This window comes from Balaenoptera borealis, assembly GCF_965194805.1.
Source record: "Balaenoptera borealis genome assembly, chromosome: 11".
NCBI lineage: Eukaryota > Metazoa > Chordata > Mammalia > Artiodactyla > Balaenopteridae > Balaenoptera > Balaenoptera borealis.
In genome coordinates this window covers 53,547,856-53,567,093 of record NC_138868.1, presented here as the reverse complement: position 1 = coordinate 53,567,093, position 19,238 = coordinate 53,547,856, and the positions used below count along the sequence as shown (strand labels likewise).

The following is a 19,238-nucleotide window of genomic DNA, read 5'->3' as shown; positions in this document are numbered from 1 at the left end:
GACAGATACATGTAAAAGTATGAAATTAGAACACTCCCTGACACCATGCACAAAAATAAACTCAAAATGGATTAAAGACCTAAGTGTAAGACCAGACACTATCAAACTCTTAGAGGAAAACATAGGCAGAACATTCTATGACATACATCACAGCAAGATTCTTTTTGACCCAGCTCCCAGAGAAATGGAAATAAGAACACAAATAAACAAATGGGACCTAATGAAACTTAAAAGCTTTTGCACAGCAAAGGAAACCATAAACAAGACCAAAAGACAACCATCAGAATGGGAGAAAATATTTGCAAATGAAGCAACTGACAAAGGATTAATCTCCAAGATTTACAAGCAGCTCATGCAGCTCAATAACAAAAAAACGAACAACCCAATCCAAAAATGGGCAGAAGACCTAAATAGACATTTCTCCAAAGAAGATATACAGATGGCCAACAGACACATGAAAGAATGCTCAACATCATTAATCATTAGAGAAATGCAAATCAAAACTACAATGAGATATCATCTCACACCGGTCAGAATGGCCATCATCAAAAAATCTAGAAACAATAAATGCTGGAGAGGGTGTGGAGGAAAGGGAACTCTCTTGCACTGTTGGTGGGAATGTAAATTGATACAGCCACTATGGAGAACAGTATGGAGGTTCCTTAAAAAACTACAAATAGAACTACCATACGATCCAGCAATCCCACTACTGGGCATATACCCTGAGAAAACCATAGGTCAAAAAGACTCTTGTACCAAAATGTTCATTGCAGCTCTATTTACAATAGCCAGGACATGGAAGCAACCTAAATGTCCATCGACAGATGAATGGATAAAGAAGATGTGGCACATATATACAATGGAATATTACTCAGCCATAAAAAGAAATGAAATGGAGGTATTTGTAATGAGGTGGATGGAGTTAGAGTCTGTCATACAGAGTGAAGTAAGTCAGAAAGAGAAAAACAAATACAGTATGCTAACACATATATATGGAATCTAAGGGAAAAAAAAGCCATGAAGAACCTCGTGGCAAGACGGGAATAAAGACACAGACCTACTAGAGAATGGACTTGAGGATATGGGGAGGGGGTGGGGTGAGATGTGACAGGGTGAGAGAGTGTCATGGACATATATACACTACCAAATGTAAAATAGGTAGCTAGTGGGAAGTAGCCGCATAGCACAGGGAGATCAGCTCGGTGCTTTGTGACCACCTAGAGGGGTGGGATGGGGAGGGTGGGAGGGAGGGAGATGCAAGAGGGAAGAGATATGGGAACATATTGTATATGTATAACTGATTCACTTTGTTATAAAGCAGAAGCTAACACACCATTGTAAGGCAATTATACTTCAATAAAGATGTTTAAAAAAAAAAAAATAAAATAAAAAAAAAAAAAGAGATGAAGAGCAATCCATGTGAACAACAAAGCATGACCAAAGTGTGATAACACTACTGAACTGCACATTTAAAAGGTTAAGACAGTAAGTTTCAAGTTATGTGTTTTTACCACAATTTTAATTAAGCGTGAAGGCTGGATAGTAAATAAATACATTCTGCTAGAGCAGAAAGTTTATGTAGGAGAGTTGTATAGGCCAGAAAGAGTAGGTTGGGGCCAAATTATAGAGAACCTTCAATATTAGGCTAGGGAATCTAAACTCATCCTGTCATCAACAAGGATACCACCATATTTAATCTTATTAATATTAATAAAACTATTAATAAACAATAAAACTTCAGTTATCCAGCATGCTTGGGGAATAAGATGTTCCTTAATTTTATGTGGTAACAATGCCAAATTTGGGCAGGATCTTCCCCATACACAGTTACAGCACTTCACCATCCACACGTGTTTGCCGGATAACTTTCAAAAGTAGAAAGATCCCAGGCTGTGGAGACCAATCAGACTCCATCACTTATCAGTGTGACACTGGGCACACTACTTCTCTAGCCCTCAGTTTCCCCACTTCCCAAATAAATTGTTATGAATGATTAAATGACATGATTTAAAGTAATGTCTTGTACAATGCTGGATATATAATTGATATTCATTAAGTGTTAGATACATCCTTATAAGGAAAAATTCTACTTAATCTTTTCAGGGATAGAAATTTCTCAGAATTGTAGGAAAGTATAAGGGATTCAATGAAAAAAAATGGCATCAGAGATTTTTTTCTCTATATATAAGTGGGACAACTAGATAGTGCTTATTAACTGCTAATAAAAATTAATGATAAATATTCAAATTCCAAGTTGCATCTTGCTTCCTTAGCTTAAAAAATTACCGTGATTTGTACCTCGATCTGGAAAGAATAATGAGTCTTAAGCAGCCTAAGTCTGTGTAGACTTACGGCCAGATAGTAAATATTTTCAGCTTTGCAGACCAAAAGACAGCTGCTCAATTCTGCCATTGTAGCATGAAAGCAGCCATAGATAATATGAATAAGTATGGCTGTGTTCCAATAAAAATGTACAAAAATAAGCAGTAGGCTAGATCTGGCCTGCTGAATGTAATTTCCTAACCCCTGGTGCTATAGATTGAATGTTGTGTCCCCTACACAATTTATACGTTGAAACCTAATCCCCAATGTGATGGTATTTGGTGATGGGGTCTTGGAAAGGTGATTAGGTCATGAGGGCAAAGCTCTCATGAATGGGATTACGGCGCTTATAAAAGAGACCCCAGATTCACTTTGTCATAAAGCAGAAACTAACACACCATTGTAAAGCAATTATACTCCAATAAAGATGTTAAAAAAAATAATAAAAGAGAGACCCCAGAGAGCTCCCTTGCCCCTTCCACCAGGTGAGGACACAGCACGAAGACTGCCATCCATTAACCAGGAGGCAGGCCGTCACGAGACACTGAATCTACCAGTCTTGATCTTTGACTTGCCACCCTCTAGGACTGTGACAAGTAAATTTCTGTTGTTTTTAAGCCACCCAGTCCATGGTATTCTGTTATCACAACCCAAATTGACTAAGACATCTAGATTAGAAAAAGACAAAGTAAGAGAGATCAATAAAATTTGCAAAAGCAGGTACTAACCAAGAGTAGAGTCAAAAGTATAAGGTTCCTTGTTGAATCCAGAAATGGCCCAAACAACAGGCATAGCAAGGCAGCCCACACTGGATCAGCACAGTCCAAGCATGAGGCACACAATAAGGGAGGTCGCAAAAGCAAATGTAGGTACAGGAATGCTGCAGAGATGAAGGCCGTGCAGACCTAGGCAGACCAAGACCATGTGGGTGTCCCCATCTCTAGATCCACCACCACCCTGGACAAAAGCCTTTGGACTTAATTTCTGCTCTTTTTGAGGTGAAGAATCATCCACAATAGTCCACAAGGTGGAATGGTACCAAAATTAGAAAGAGTGTAGGATTTCGAACCATACCAACCTGCATTCAAATCTACTACCCACTGGCTTTGTATCTACCAGTATTTATCCTTGCTAAGCCTATTTCTTCATCCATAAAATGGGAGTAATACCTCCATTAACAGGGATGTTTACCTCATCTAATCCTCCAGTACCCTCTTGGTACAGATTCTGTGCACATTAAAATGGTAGCCTAACTGGCGGGTCTCTTAAGACTCTTTGCCTTTCTATCTTCAACACTGCTTCCCTAGTTCTTTATAAAGCAGAGACCTGACCCTATCATCCTCCTGCTTAATAACTTTCATTGGCTTCCCTCTGCCTCCAAGATTTATAAACAAGACTCAGTCTACCTCCCCATATTTTCTCATATTCCCTCAATACTCTCCCCTCCCCAGCCTTCACACAGTATCACTATTCCTAGATATGCCAGACCCTGTCTCTTTACATATGCCACTTCCTCTTCCCACAATGTTTTTTCTCTTTTTCACTATATGATAATTAGTTCAAAGCCCTGTTTATTGCCCTCTCCTTTGCAAAGCATTTCTCACTTAACCCAGGGAGAATTACATTAGCCTTCTGCAGGTCCTCACGACATTCTGCACTTACCTCAATTGTAGTAGGATTTATTACCTGTGTTATAATTACTTGTTTCTGCCTCTGATTCCCCAAACTAGGAGATTTTCTTGAACCCATGGGGATGATCTCTAGGTATGTGTCTCAGTATAAAACAGTGGCTTAAGATTTTTTTTGTTGAATGTACCAATGAGAAAGTGCTTTAAAACCAGCACCATTTTGTACTAAGATCTTTTAAAGAATTTGTTGTCTGAAGGAAGATCAATTTGTAAAGCTTTTCTTTATAATGAAACCAAAAGTAAACTTTAGTAAAGTCCAAGTCAACACCAAATTAACAGGGTCCAATGTTTTGAGGTTTTATCATAATAGTTTTACAGAACCAAACACTAGACAAAACACAAGAGAAATGGCAAAACAGAAGTAAAGGGAAAATAGGTCCACTGTTATTTAGAAAAATAAAAACCAAACTGGATATAAGTTGTCTTCAGGCTTAAAAATTTAATTGTACACACATGTAATGAGGAAGACTGGCTCAGTTCTGTTCTGAGAACTGAGTTGCTCATCCTGAATCTGTAGTTCTATTGCCTACAGGATAAGCAAGGCCAATGCAATCTTTGGCAGCATTAATAAGAATTTAGCATCCAGATGGAGAGACGGTAAACCTCACTACATTTTGCACTGGTCAGGCATTATTTAAAGCATGAGGGTCAATTCTGAGTGGCATATTTAAAGATGAACAGAAGGATAAAGGAATCATGATATATAATCAAAAATCTTTTTTTAAAGGATTTTTTTTAGGACTCTTTTTCCTTTATTACTGAGTATCTAAAACATTCTAGGTACCATATTAAGTGCTGAATACACAAAGACATAGTCCCTGACCTCAAAGAGTTCAGTGTAATGCCAGAGACAGACACACAAACAAGGAACTGAAATCCAGTGACATGACGAATACACATACTCACGTGGTGGCACAAAGGAAGGCAATCAACTCCTATTTGAGAAAAAAATTCACAGAGCACTTGTTTCACCTGAGTATAATCTGACAGAAGGATAAGAGGGAAGACTATTCCAGACAGAATAATCATAGGTGACAAAAGGTCAGAAAGGTTTCAAAAAGCATACTATATTACAAGAACTGTAAGTAGTGTAGCATGACCAGAAATTTGGGAAAGGGAGAAAGAGGACCAAAGAGATGAATTTGAGAAGTTTAGCCTAAAAATTTAGATAGAAAAAATCATGGTCTTTAAATATTTGAATATTGAAACTAGGGAAGAATATTTTGATTCACTAGAAACTTAACTTTCAAACAATTAACACTGTCCAAAACTAGACAGCAATGAGTACAGAGTCACCAGAATGGGAGAAATATCCCTGTTCATGTATAAGCTCAATCTTCCCTTGGTATTCTAGATCTCATCCCTAGCTACTAACGATACTGAGAATCATTCCAGGTGTTTTATTGGCCTTTCAGTTTCCCTCTTCTGTGAAATGTCTATTCAAATCCCCTCACCATTTTTCTAATGAGGTGTCTGTCATAGTGATTTGTAGTTCTTCATATATTTTGGACATTAATCTTTTGTTAATTATTACATTGGAAGTATTTTCTCACATTCTGTGGTTCATCTCCCTACTTTATCTTTTATCATACAGAAGTTTTGATTTTAATGTGACCAAATTATCAATCTTTTCCTTTACTCTGTATTTTTTGTTTAAAGAATTCTTCCTATCTCATTTTCATAGATACTCCTAGTATTTTCTAAGTTTTATAGTTTGACCTTTAATCGATCTGGTATTAACTTTCTGTGTATGGTGTGAGGTAAAGATCTATTTTTCCTTGTTTTCTGTAAGGTTAGCTAACTATCCACAACTGAAAATATTTTTGTCCCATTGATTTGTAATGCCACCTGTCATCTACCAAATTCAAATATATGAGGACATGTTACTGGACCCTTAATTACTTTTTAAACTATTTAACCTTGCTTCAGTGTTCTTGGCCACTAATCATTCGTATTGACAAGCTCCACTAAAAAAAATTAAAATTAAAAAAAAATTCCCTTCTATTCCAAGTGTTCTAGCTTTTAAAATAATAAATGAATGGTAAATTCTGTCAAATGCTCTTTTGAGCATCTACTGAGATGATCATATGGTTTTACTCTTTATTAATATGGTGAATTACATTAGATTCTTAATGTTAAACTGAACTCTCATTCCCAAAATAAATACTACTTGATTGTGATTAAAAAAAAAAAAATACACTACTAGACTAGTGCAGATTTCACTTGGGACTTTTAAAATCTACGTTCATTGGCCTATATTTTTCCTTTCTTATACTGTCTTTGTGGGATTTTGATATCATGTTGTAAAAGCCCCCCAAAATGAGTCTAGAAACATTTTTTATTCCCTGGAATGGTCTGCACAAGGATTATCCATCCTTCAATATTTGGGTAACCTGTAAAACCATCTGTGCCTTGTGTTCCTTTAATGGATAGAATTTTTTTTCCTGCTTTTTACTATGAAAATGACTCACATATTTATTAGAGACACCAGTACAATGAACCCCAACATATCCATCACCCAGCTTCAACAGTCAACCCATTGTCAATCTTATTTCATCTATTTCCCAAATCTTTACTTGTTCCCTCTCCCCTTGAATAAATTGTTTTGAAGAAATCCCAGACACCATATCATCTTACCTATGAACATTTTAGCATCTCTCTTAAAAGTAAGGACTCTTTAAAATATGTAACCAGAAAAAAGATTTCACACTAAAAATTTAATAATCTTTAATACCAACAAATATCCAGTCAGTATTCAAATTCCTATCAAATATTTCTATACAGTTTTTCAAATCAGAATCCAAATTAGTCCATACGCTTAAATTGGTTTTGTCTTTTAATCTGCAGGCTTCCCTTCTATGTATTGCTTTTCTCCCCTTCTTCTTCACATATTTGTGGGGAAAAAAATGGGCCATCTGTCCTGTAGTTTCCCACATTCTGGATTTTGCTCACTGCATCCACATATTACTTAGTGGGTATATTTTACTACTCAATTTCTTTTTCAGTGACATTTCTATTAATATTTTCTACTTATTCTTGACTCAGCTGCAATAGGTTGTATTTTTTAGGAAACCGACTATTTTACACAATCTTCCAAATTCACGTGCATAAAGTTTTCCATATTCAATATGTATGGGTTTTTAGAAATCCTTAGCATAGCTATAGTCATATTCCCTGTTTCATTCCTAACATAGTTCATGCTTTCTTGTGTTTCTTTTTCATTGACCAATTTTGCCTGAGATTTGTCTATAACATAGAGCCTATATTAATATCTTCAATGAGTTAGATTTTGGTTTTATTAATCCTCTTCACTGTTTTCTACTCCATTAATTTCTATTCTTATCTTTATTCTTTCCTAACTTCTACTTCCTGTGGGTTTAATCTGCTATTACTTTCCTAGCTTCTTCAGTTAGCCACTTAATAATTTTCAGCCTTTCTTCTATTCAAAAACCGTACAGATTCTAGGACATAAATTTTTTCATATTAATATTGCTGAAATTGGGATGTTTCTTACAATCAGTCTTACAATCACCGTCAGTCGGGCAAGCAGTGATGGTGCAACTGTCATTGCTTATATATGTATGAACATAAACAATTAAAGAATAAGCTTGCAAAAGTAGTAGTTACTTGGCAGTTATACCTGGTGGCATGACTAGACAACTGTAACTTCTCAATGTTAGTCAATAAACCTATTACAGACCATCTGACAAAGAACTAGGAGTCTCATCTGAAAACCTTTTGTTGATACCTGCTGGCCAGTTCAAGAAAACATCAGTATCAAAATTTGATGGGGGCTTCCCTGGTGGCACAGTGGTTGAGAATCTGCCTGCTAATACAGGGGACACGGGTTCGAGCCCTGGTCTGGGAAGATCCCACATGCCGCAGAGCAACTAGGCCCGTGAGCCACAACTACTGAGCCTGCGCGTCTGGAGCCTGTGCTCCGCAACAAGAGAGGCCACGATAGTAAGAGGCCCGCGCACTGCGATGAAGAGTGGCCCCCACTTGCCGCAGCTAGAGGAAGCCCTCGCACAGAAACAAAGACCCAACACAGCCAAATAAATAAATAAATAATAATTAAAGGTGCTAATAATTAAAAAAAAAAAAATTTGATGGGTGCCAGCAATTTGAAAGAAAATGCTGGAGATAGCTGTGGAGCACTCTTTTAAGAAATGTTCTATCACCAATGCTCTCAATGACATAGTGAGCAATACTATGTAGAAAAACACAAACCTCTGTGATTCCATCAGAAAGTGATTTAGAAGAATCAAACTCTGCATATGAAGTCACAGGAATATTCTACTAATTTGTTACTTCACTTCCTTTTATAAATATATGCATGAGTGATATGCTAAATCTATATCTAAGTAAACATGTAAGAGTTCTTTCAGTAAGCATAAAGTTTCAAAGTCTAAGTGATAGGAAAGCACTGTATTTGAAAAGTAATAGTCCATCTCACAAATGATGACATCTTAAGATTCAATGAAATATGATATAGGCACTTAAATTTTCCTCTTAGGAAATTAAGGAAACACTCCCACTTATCACTGCAACAAAAAGAATAAAATACCTAGAAATAAACCTGCCTAAGGAGGCAAAAGACCTGTATGCAGAAAACTATAAGACACTGATGAAAGAAATCAAAGATGATACAAACAGATGGAGAGATATATCATGTTCTTGGATTAGAAGAATCAACAGTGTGAAAATGACTATACTACCCAAAGCAATCTACAGATTCAATGCAATCCCCATTAAATTCCCAATGGCATTTTTCACAGAATAAGAACAAAAAATTTTACAATTTGTATGGAAACCCAAAAGACCCCAAATAGCCAAAGCAATCTTGAGAAAGAAAAATGGAGCTGAAAGAATCAGGCTCCCGGACTTCAGACTATACTACAAAGCTATAGTAATCAAGACAGTATGGTACTGGCACAAAAACAGAAATATTGATCAATGGAACAGGATAGAAAGCCCAGAGATAAACCCATTCACATATGGTCACCTTATCTTTGACAGAAGAGGCAAGAATATACAATGGAGAAAAGACAGTCTCTTCAATAAGTGGTGCTGGGAAAACTGGACAGCTACATGTAAAAGAATGAAATTAGAACACTCCCTAACATCATACACAAAAATAAACTCAAAATGGATTAAAGACCTAAATGTAAGGCCAGACACTATCAAACTCTTAGAGGAAAACATAGGCAGAACACGCTATGACATAAATCACAGCAAGATCCGTTTTGACCCACCTCCTAGAGTAATGGAAATAAAAACAAAAATAAACAAATGGGACCTCATGAAACTTAAAAGCTTTATGCACAGCAAATGAAACCATAAACAAGACAAAAAGACAACCCTCAGAATGGGAGAAAATATTTGCAAATGAAGCAACTGACAAAGGATTAATCTCCAAAATTTACAAGCAGCTCATTCAGCTCAATAACACAAAAACAAACAACCCAATCCAAAAATGGGCAGAAGACCTAAATAGACATTTCTCCAAAGAAGACATACAGATTGCCAACAAACACATGAAAAGATGCTCAACATCACTAATCATTAGAGAAATGCAAATCAAAACCACAATCAGGTATCACCTCACACCAATCAGAATGGCCATCATCAAAAAATCTAGAAACAGTAAATGCTGGAGAGGGTATGGAGAAAAGGGAACCCTCCTGCACTGTTGATGGGAATGTAAATTGATACAGCCACTATGGAGAACAGTATGGAGGTTCCTTAAAAAACTAAAAATAGAACTACCATACGACCCAGCAATCCCACTACTGGGCATATACCCTGAGAAAACCATAATTCAAAAAGTGTCATGTACCACAATGTTCATCGCAGCACTATTTACAATAGCCAGGACATGGAAGCAACCTAAATGTCCATTGACAGACGAATGGATAAAGAAGATGTGGCACATATATACAATGGAATATTACTCAGCCATAAAAAGGAACAAAATTGAGTTATTTGTAATGAGGTGGATGGACCTAGAGGCTATCATACAGAGTGAAGTAAGTCAGAAAGAGAAAAACAAATACCGTATGCTAACACATACATATGGAATCTAAAAAACTGGTACTGATGAACCTAGTGGCAGGGCAGGAATAATGACACAGACGTAGAGAACGGACTTGAGGACACAGGAGGGGAAGGGGAAGCTGGACGAAGTGAGAGAGTAGCACTGACATATATACACTACCAAATGTAAAATAGATAGCTAGTGGGAAGCAGCCTCATAGCACAGGGAGATCTGCTCAGTGCTTAGTGACCACCTAGAGGGGTGGGATAGGGAGGTTGGGAGGGAGACACAAGAGGGAGGGGATATGGGGATATATGTATACATATAGCTGATTCACTTCGTTGTACAGCAGAAACTAACACAACATTGTAAAGCAATTATACTCCAATAAAGATGAAAAAAAATTTTCCTCTTAGTACTGCTTTGCTGTATTCCACAGATTTTGACATATAGTGTTTCCATTGTTATTTAATTCTAAATATTTTCCAGTTTCCATGATTTTGTTCTTCATCCATTTATTTTTAGTTTATTTTTGCTTTTACTTTTTAAATTTCCAAACATGGATAGGAGGTGAGGGGAATCAGTTATATTTGTTATTAATTTCTAATTTTATTGTATTGGGGTCAGAAAACATGGTTTATATATCAAGCTTTGGTATTTGTTGAAAATTTCTTTGTGCCTAATTACATAAATTACATAAAATTACATAAATATTTCGCATTTAATTAAAAAGAATGTATATTCTCTAATTTGGGAAGTGTATGGTTCTATATATACATAGTAGATCAAGTTATACATTGTATTTCTTTTCTTTTAGTGATTATCCTTCAATTTTTAATATGCATCTGACTGAAAGATGCATATTACCCCTATAGGAGTGATCTCTCTAGAATGCAAAGATGTACTCCTCTTTCAAACTCTTCCGTGGATCCCCCCTTCTTAGCATGGCATTCAAAGTCCACTATTATCCAGTAACTGCTTATTTCTGCAATTCTGCCTCCTTCCACTCTCCCACATGTACTCTATGCTCCAACTACCCATATTTGCAATCCCTAGAAATCTCCTTTTGTTTCATACTCTTATGCTTTTAAAAGTACTTATTTCCCTCAGTTTCATCCTGCCTTCATCTGCCTACTGAATACTCATGGTCAAGTGTCTGCCTTTCCAGGAAGCCACTCCTGACCCATCCAAGCTGGGTTCTCTTTTTTTGTGAAAAGAGCTAACATTCGTTGAGCTCTTTATATGCTAATAACTCATTCAGTCTTAACAACAACCTTATGATTTTGCTACCACTACTATCCCCATTTTCAAAATGAGGAAACTAAGGTACAGAGAAGTTAAGCAATGTGCCCAAAGACAAACAGCTATAAATGGCAGACCTGGAATTTGAACACAGATAGTCTGTCTCCAGATCCTGCTCCATTAACTTGCTCGATTAATATATACCATATTGCGTTCTACAATTATATCTTGCGTTACAGTTATTGCATTTATTACCCCACATTCCAGTTACACGTTTATATAGCAATCTTCTCAACTACACTGACCTTAAGAGACAGAATTATGCTTTATTTCTATTTGCAGCCCCAGTGCCTAGCACACAGAAGGCCCTCAACTCAGATGGTTACTAAATTAATGAATAACTAAAGGAAACATCCCCATAGTCACTGCATTAGTCCAGCCCGTCTTCACCTCTTGTCTGAACTACTGAAACAGTCCCCTAACTAGACTCCCTTCCTCCAGTTTCTATTCCCATCTTTCCTCCACACTCCAACCAATACTGTCTTTCTAAAGCACATTATGACAGTGTCATTCCATTACTTAAATATTTTTAAGGGCTCCACACTGTCTATAGGATAAAGTCCCAAATTCCTTCAGCATGACATACCATGACCTTCATGATCAAACTTCTGTAGTCTCTTCTCTCCTCCTTCCCCACTCCAGCCCCACATTCCATCTATATTTAACTTCCTGGCAGTCTCTGAATATGCCAAATGCCTTCATGCCTTTGTGTGTGCAGGTTCTTTTGCCGAGAATGGCCATCTCCTCTTCCCTCACCTGGTGAACTCCTATTCTTTTTCCAACACACAGCGCAAATGCCTTCCTCAAGTTTCCTCAAAAGACTGTCAGTTATCCCACTGTTCTATTCTTCTTGGCATTATGCATTTACCTCACTTACCACTTTGTATTATTATTTGATAAGGTGTGTTTCCCCAACAAGACTGTGGAATCTTAAAGGACAGGAACCATGTCTTACTCATCTTTTTTATTGTATTCTCTTACAGAAGTGTGTACCCTAAATGCTCACTGAATTAGTGGAATGAAATTTGACAAACATATCCGACATCCTACACTAAAGCAAACTCAGATTCAAATGAATTCAAGGCAGTCAAGTCTTCTAAGATTAAATGGAAGTTAGACAGGGAGTAGAAACATGAATGAAAAACAAATATCACCTAAATTCCTGCTGCTCAATCCCGAATTCTACAGAATGGAGCTATTCTGTCAATGGCAATTAAGGCTTAGTTTATGAGGTAATCTCATCCTGAGTTTTAAAAAACACAAGGCAAATATTTCCACATTAGTAAAACACATAAGGACACTCAAATTCTGGAATATGTGTTACTAGGATAAAAAGTTGAGTCATTTTACACATTTTAAGACAAATCCCTTCAGACAAGGGAAATTCCTGTCCTTTTACACTACAATCACATGATTTCATTATTCATTAGTCTTACATGCAATTTAGGTTTGCACACATAGCAAACATTGTCTGCCAGCTGAGTAATAAACCAGAACTACTTGTTTTTCACAGAAAGAAGAAATTTTTTTAATGGATAAATGTCAACCCTAAGTGAACAGGGAGGTTGGGGTGGGATAAAGGGAAGGAATAAATGGGGCACTATTCAATTTTTTTGAATTATTCAATTTTTGAAATGCACTTTTAACATTACAAATAGAAAAAAAATTAAACTGCCAATTTGAAAGATTCATCAGCCTTTGTCTAGCTTTTCTCTTCAATTATTACCCATGGTAAAAGGAAAAAGAACTGTCCTAAAAAGGTCTTGGTTTCAAGTTCAAAGGCAGCATAATTTAGAATGATCATCCTTGATTTCAAATCAAAAGACTAAATGAATTCTTAAAGTTAATTATTATCAATGAGGCTTGGGACTTCCCTGGTGGCACAGTGGTTAAGAATCCGCCTGCCAGTATAGGGGGACATGGGTTCAAGCCCTGGTCCGGGAAGATCCCACATGTGGAGCACCTAAGCCCCTGCGCCATAACTACTGAAGCCAGCGCGCCTAGAGCCCGTGCTCAACAACAAGAGAAGCCACCGAAATGAGAAGCCCACGCACCGCAATGAAGAGTAGCCCCCGCTCGCTGCAACTAGAGAAAACCCGCGCGCAGCAACGAAGACCCAACTCAGCCAAAAATAAGTTAATTAATTAATTAATTTAAAAAGAGTATTATCAATGAGGCTTAAGTGTTCTTGTATTTGTAAATCTACCTATGTATGTCTGTATGGTAAATCTTTTTTAAAAATCAATGGACCAGGACTGTTTCTAAATTTAGAATATAAGCTCTAAGAGGGAGGGATCTTTGACTATTTCATTCACTGATGTCACCCAAGGATCTAGAACAGTGTCTGGCACAGAGTAGGCACTCATTACATACTTGCTGAATATTGCTCAATATGGTCCAAATACTTAATATGTCAATACATACAATGAGCTGCAGATCCTCAAAGAACATACAGTTGAAGTCTAGGTTCATCTTGAAATGATCAACGACTTAGCCTTCAACACACACTGCTGCACAAATTAACTGATACTGTATCCAGAAGCAAACTGACAGTGTATGTAAGAATAAAATAAAACACTTAATACAGAAGTTATTAAGGTTCTGAACTTTAAATCTTGCCAAGAAGCTGACAAAAAACAAAAATATCACCAGCACAACCAAAATTTTCAACACACACAAACTCTTCCACTTTTTTCAGAAAAAATTCCAAAATTCAATTTGATTCAATTCCAAAAGAGCCATGGGACTTCAAGAAATTAAAAAAAAAAAAAAGTAAGAATTTCACTTAAATACCAGTGAATTTACTACAAAATTTTATTTCCTGTTTTATAAAGCAGGTCTGCCCTTTCTTTTATCAATTGACCTAATTATGCCAAAAGAATACTGCTAAGCAATATACTTCTGTATTTACCTAAAATTGCTAATTATGTTGCTGTTTCCCACTCATAAAAGTGTGATGTAATTATTATGAAACTGGTATTTTTACTCTGTCTATTACAAACCATCATGAACATTTAACTGTGAATTAGGTTATGTTTTAGCCCTTATTTAAGGGTTAGCCTTTCAGCCCTTGTTATCTGCTACTAACCCACAATGACCTGGTCATTCTCTTCTCTGTTCTGGGCCTCAGTTCTCTCTTCTGTAGAATGAGGGAACTGGGTTAAAACAAAAGTACTTAACCTTTTTTTTTGCAACCCTTGGAGAATCTGGTGAAAGCTACAGGTGAACTATTCATAAAAATGTACATATACATTGTAAAACAATTTTATAAACAATAATTCATAATGGTAAAAGACTGGAAACAACCTAAATATCCACCAATAGATGATTAAGTAAATTATGTTACATCCATTCAATGAAATTCCTTGTAACTATAAGTACAATGAAGAAACCTTCTATGTACTGATATGAAAAGATATCCATCATGTATTGTTATATGAAAAAAGCACCAGTGCATATAATATATAACCTTTTATGTAAAAAGATCAAAAAATAAAATAAATATATTTGAATTTCCATGTATAAGCATAACAAAACTGTGGAAGAATCAACATGAATCTTTGGTGAAAATGGGAAATGAAGAAAGGAGTAGGAGGAACCTTTTCATTGTATACTTTCTTATATTTTTGTTTGAATTATGTGAATTGCCTATTAAAGCTTTAAATTAAAAAATATTGCGTATAAACTCAAGAGGTCTAGACAACTTGCTAAAGCTAGAAGATCATTCCCAAACCCTGTTCAGCAATACTCTTCTATAATGTTTTGACTTAACAAGCATGTAATTATATACACTCAATGATCCAACAATAAGAACATTTAAGGAAAAATATTTTTCATGATGGTCCTCATACAAACATATAAAGTAATTGGTGGATATTCAGTGACTCAACAGAGCCTAATTTGAAATCTCACTTTATATTGTTTTTCTTAATCACTGATACACAAATTTCTTCAAGGAAAAAGTTTGCACAAATCATCAAGTCATACACCCTCTCATGGTTCAAATCTCAGACCTGATATTCCACAAGGGAGTACAGGCTTCGGAAATAGAAATTTCTATCCTACGGGACCATATCAATAGTACTAGTATGGAGACCAGATAAATATTGTCTTAATTTTTTTTACCATAATCTCAGAATTTGAAGCAAATTAAATAGCATAGATGATGTTTGGGGAGGTCTTCATCCCTTTTCTGAGCAGAAATCAGGTGGAACTGGGTTTTCATCCTTGGGCAACTTACTTAACCTCTCTTGGCCTCAGTTCCACCTATAAAATGGAAATACAAGTACCTATCTCATAAGGATGCTATGAAGCTTAAAAGGAATAATAAGGAACACAGAAAGTAAGACAGAAATAAAAGTAAGGTATCCTAGGACAGTGGCAGGTGTCTGACTGCTTGAATCAAAACAGACTGCATTCTGGAACCTGTAGTTTCTAGTGACTGCACTTTCATACACAAGCAATGTCTCCTTTTCCCTACTGAAAATAGCACATGGCAGAATTCCCAACACAAAAGGTGCAAATATCTGTTCTTTCCTAATTATGTTTCTTGAAAAATCTCTTCCTAGGTAAGCTTTTATCAAAGAACTCTAGCTGTTGTGTTGACTGGGTGTGTCTCAAAGAGTCCCAAGTTATAACACAGTTTTGTTTTGTGTTTTCAACAGGGCACTGTCTATGTCAAGCTCAGCACCAAAGAGTGGCAGGCTGCTGTGGGGTGGGGATGGGGACGGGGGGAAGGCAAAGAAGTTGAAGACAACAGTCCTTCAACGGACTCCTAATTGCCAGGAAAATAGTAGGAAACCTACACTGCCATCGAGATAGACGCAGCCTCCGCCAACCAATCTCCGCTTCCAAAACTTTTAAACCCCATCCATCTTTTTTTGTAGAGCACTGCTGGAGCTTATTATTAGTTATTATAGATATAAATAGCCGTCGTTTATTACGTCTTCTCTACGTGCCAGGCTCTTGCGTTTTTCAAGATTTTGTGAAAACTGCACATATGAGCTCAGACGCTCCAGTCTGAAAAGCTCCCTTCGCATCCTCAAAATCAATCTAATCTGCCCCTCAAACTCCGTATATGCCACACCTCTCACTGACCCATTCAGGCCCAGGGATCACATCTTTACAAGCAATTCAACCCCAAGCTCTTCACCCAACACTAAATCAAGCACTTCTCGGATCCTCCACTGCCCCTACAAAGTTCAGTACCCTCCTCCACTCACCAATTCCAACCTGGCCCTAACTTGTTCCAAGAAATCCTATGGCTCCCTCCAAACTTCTGACTCCAAATCCATCGTGCCCGTACTTCATCCCGAAGTTCAAAATTCAGAAACACATCTGCACCTGGGCAGAGCCCGGTTCCAACCCTACGAGAACTCTCGACACCCGCTCGAGCAGGGCCAGGGCCTGGGACCCTCCACCCCCTAACCAGGCCAGGCCGGGGCGCGGCGGCCTCGCTCCGGACCCCAAGGGGAGGAGAGGAAGCTCCACCTGGCTCCGCGGGCGCGGCGCGCGTCTCCTGCTCGGGCCTGGGCCCCGCGGCGGCCGCGCCCCCGTCACGACGCGGGCGGCAGCGCTCGGGTGGGCCGCGGCGGGCGCGCTCGCCCAGCACCTCCGCGTCGGGCTGCCAGTTGTCGCGGGCCCGACGGCGGGCCCAGCCCGGACCGCGGACGCGGCAGCGCGGGCAACCCGGGCCCGCCGCGTCGGCGGCGCGTTGGGCGCAGCCTCGGCACAGCGAGTGGCCGCACGGCAGGGCCGCCGCTTCCCCCGGGGTCTCCAGGCACCCAGCGCAGTCCGACTCCTCCGACCGCGGCGGTGGCGGCGGCTGCAGCAACGGCGGCGCCAACACCAGCAGCGCGGGGCCAGAGGCCGGGCCCGGGGTCCCAGTCTTGGCTGCCGCCATCTCGTCACAGCGGCCCCGCCGACCCCGCCGATTCAGAGCTGCCGCTGCCGCCGCGGAAGAGGCCCGAGTACTCGGACCTGCCGCCGCCATCTTATTTCCCGTTTGTAGGGAGAGTCCGTTGCGAGGGAGAAGAGTAGAGGGCGGGGCAGTGCGCGGCGGGCACCGCTATATACATATTCATGAGGGGCGGGGCTCCAGGAGAGGGTCTCTCGAGACCTGGTTGGCATGAGGTGAAACCTCATTAATATTTATTAGTTATCCTTTATATGTCTGGTCTTCGGCCTCGCCTTCTAGTCTTTGCGATTTCCTCTTATTGAGCCAAATTAAGTTGAGGACTGAGGGGATTTATTTGGAAACTGAAAGATATTAAACTTTGTGAAGCAATTACACTTATTTATCCTGCAATACCCTGATAACTGAGGCTAATGTGATTGGGGAGTATGTGAATTACTCAGAACCCTGCCTCTGCTTCATAGCTGTTGTGACTGAGACCAGTCCTACCCTGACCAGCAACTAACTGCCAAAAATAGCAGCTTCTTGTCAGTCCACATCTCAGTATACTCTCTCTCCAGATTCCTTCCTGAAACGTCCCTCCTTTGGCTGGCAAAGCCACACTTTCCTTGGTTTTTTTCCCCCCCTCTCAGCTCTTTCTCAGACTCCTTTCTTGAGCCCTCCCCCTTGTTTCGGGCTTAAATGTGGGTATTCCTCTAGGCTCAGGCCTCAGTCCTCTACTCCTTTCCGTGTATTGCCCCCCCAGCCCATACCCCACCTCACATGTTCTTCCAGCTGAAACTCTCGAATTGATATCTGCAGTCCAGACATCCTGAGTCCAGCCCTGCATAGTCAACTGCCTGATGGAAGCATCATCTTGAATGTCTGCATCCCTCATGTACCAAACTAAAGTCACTGTCTTCCACCCTCCTTTCAAAACAGCTCTTCTTATTTCCCTCATTCCAGTAAAGGTACTATTCTCCCAGTTCCTCAAGCTCCAAACCTGGTAATCTTTACTTCTCCCTCATCTCCCACATCTGTCAGTTTCTTAGTTCTGTCAATTCTCCCACCAAAATGACCATTTTCCTACCTATCCTCTCCTCTTCATCCCATTCCCACTGCCCAATTCAGGTCTCATCATCTCTCACCTAGATTATTGCAGAAGCTTCTATAAATTGTCTCCCTGCCCACAGACTCTCTTCCTCCAATCCATCCTCCATAGTTCTTAGAGTTACTTCCTAAAGAACAGCTCTGACCACACCATTCCTGCTTGACTTAGTCACTGAGTGAGGTGCTCAAACTTTGGTGCCAGTCCCCTTTCTGGATGCAGAGGGTACAAAAGAAACAATGGCTTCCCTCTGACAGAGAGAAGGTTCTGCTACAGCAATTCTCCCACCCTTGGCTTTTTTTGCACTAAAGTAGATTTGGAGCAGGAAGGCATTCAGCAAATGGCATTTCCTCTTGGGAATCTTTATAAGAAAGCACAAGTTTTGTATGGAGAGCAAAAAAAAAAAGTAACATAATATAATGGAAGGCATCAGAGGCCCTGGGTTTCCATGAGATTGCCTGGAAACAGTGCCTGAGCTGATAGTAAACCAGTCCAAGGCAGAGTGATTGGTGGAAGTCAGCAGAGCAAAGAAAGAAGTGGATTCCCAAAATGAGAACCAGATGGCTAAAGGACAGTGAAGAATTGAAGAAGGGTCAATGAGTAATTGAAACAAGGGCTTGTGTGCACAGAGGCCCAGACAGTCAGAATCCTGACAAACTCAGAAGTATGGCTTCATCTAGGCTGTCCTTCCAAAGGTCCTCTTCATTTCACTTCCCACTTGAGGTTCTTGAGGATGCTTTGCCCAGATTCTGACAAGGGAGGCCTGTGGTCCAGAGATCAAGCCAATTACTCTTAGAGACGGGGCCCTTGGTATGGGCTGTTCACTCTTGACAGTTTGGGGCTCTCAATCTGAAGTCTACTTTCTATTGGAGAAGCTGAACCATAGCA

At 39.1% G+C, this 19,238-nt stretch overlaps 1 protein-coding gene across 1 annotated transcript in view; it reads right to left on the bottom strand.

The window, feature by feature from the left end:
• The window catches only part of RNF169 (ring finger protein 169), a 91,890-nt gene extending 74,505 nt beyond the window's left edge, over window positions 1-17,385 (bottom strand). Inside the window, exon 1 of the mRNA XM_082343158.1 lies at window positions 16,840-17,385. Within this exon, the coding sequence (XP_082199284.1) occupies window positions 16,840-17,341 (502 nt within the window). The 5' untranslated portion in view covers window positions 17,342-17,385. The remainder of the gene's footprint in view (window positions 1-16,839) is intronic.
• Between the last annotated feature and the right edge of the window lie 1,853 nt (window positions 17,386-19,238).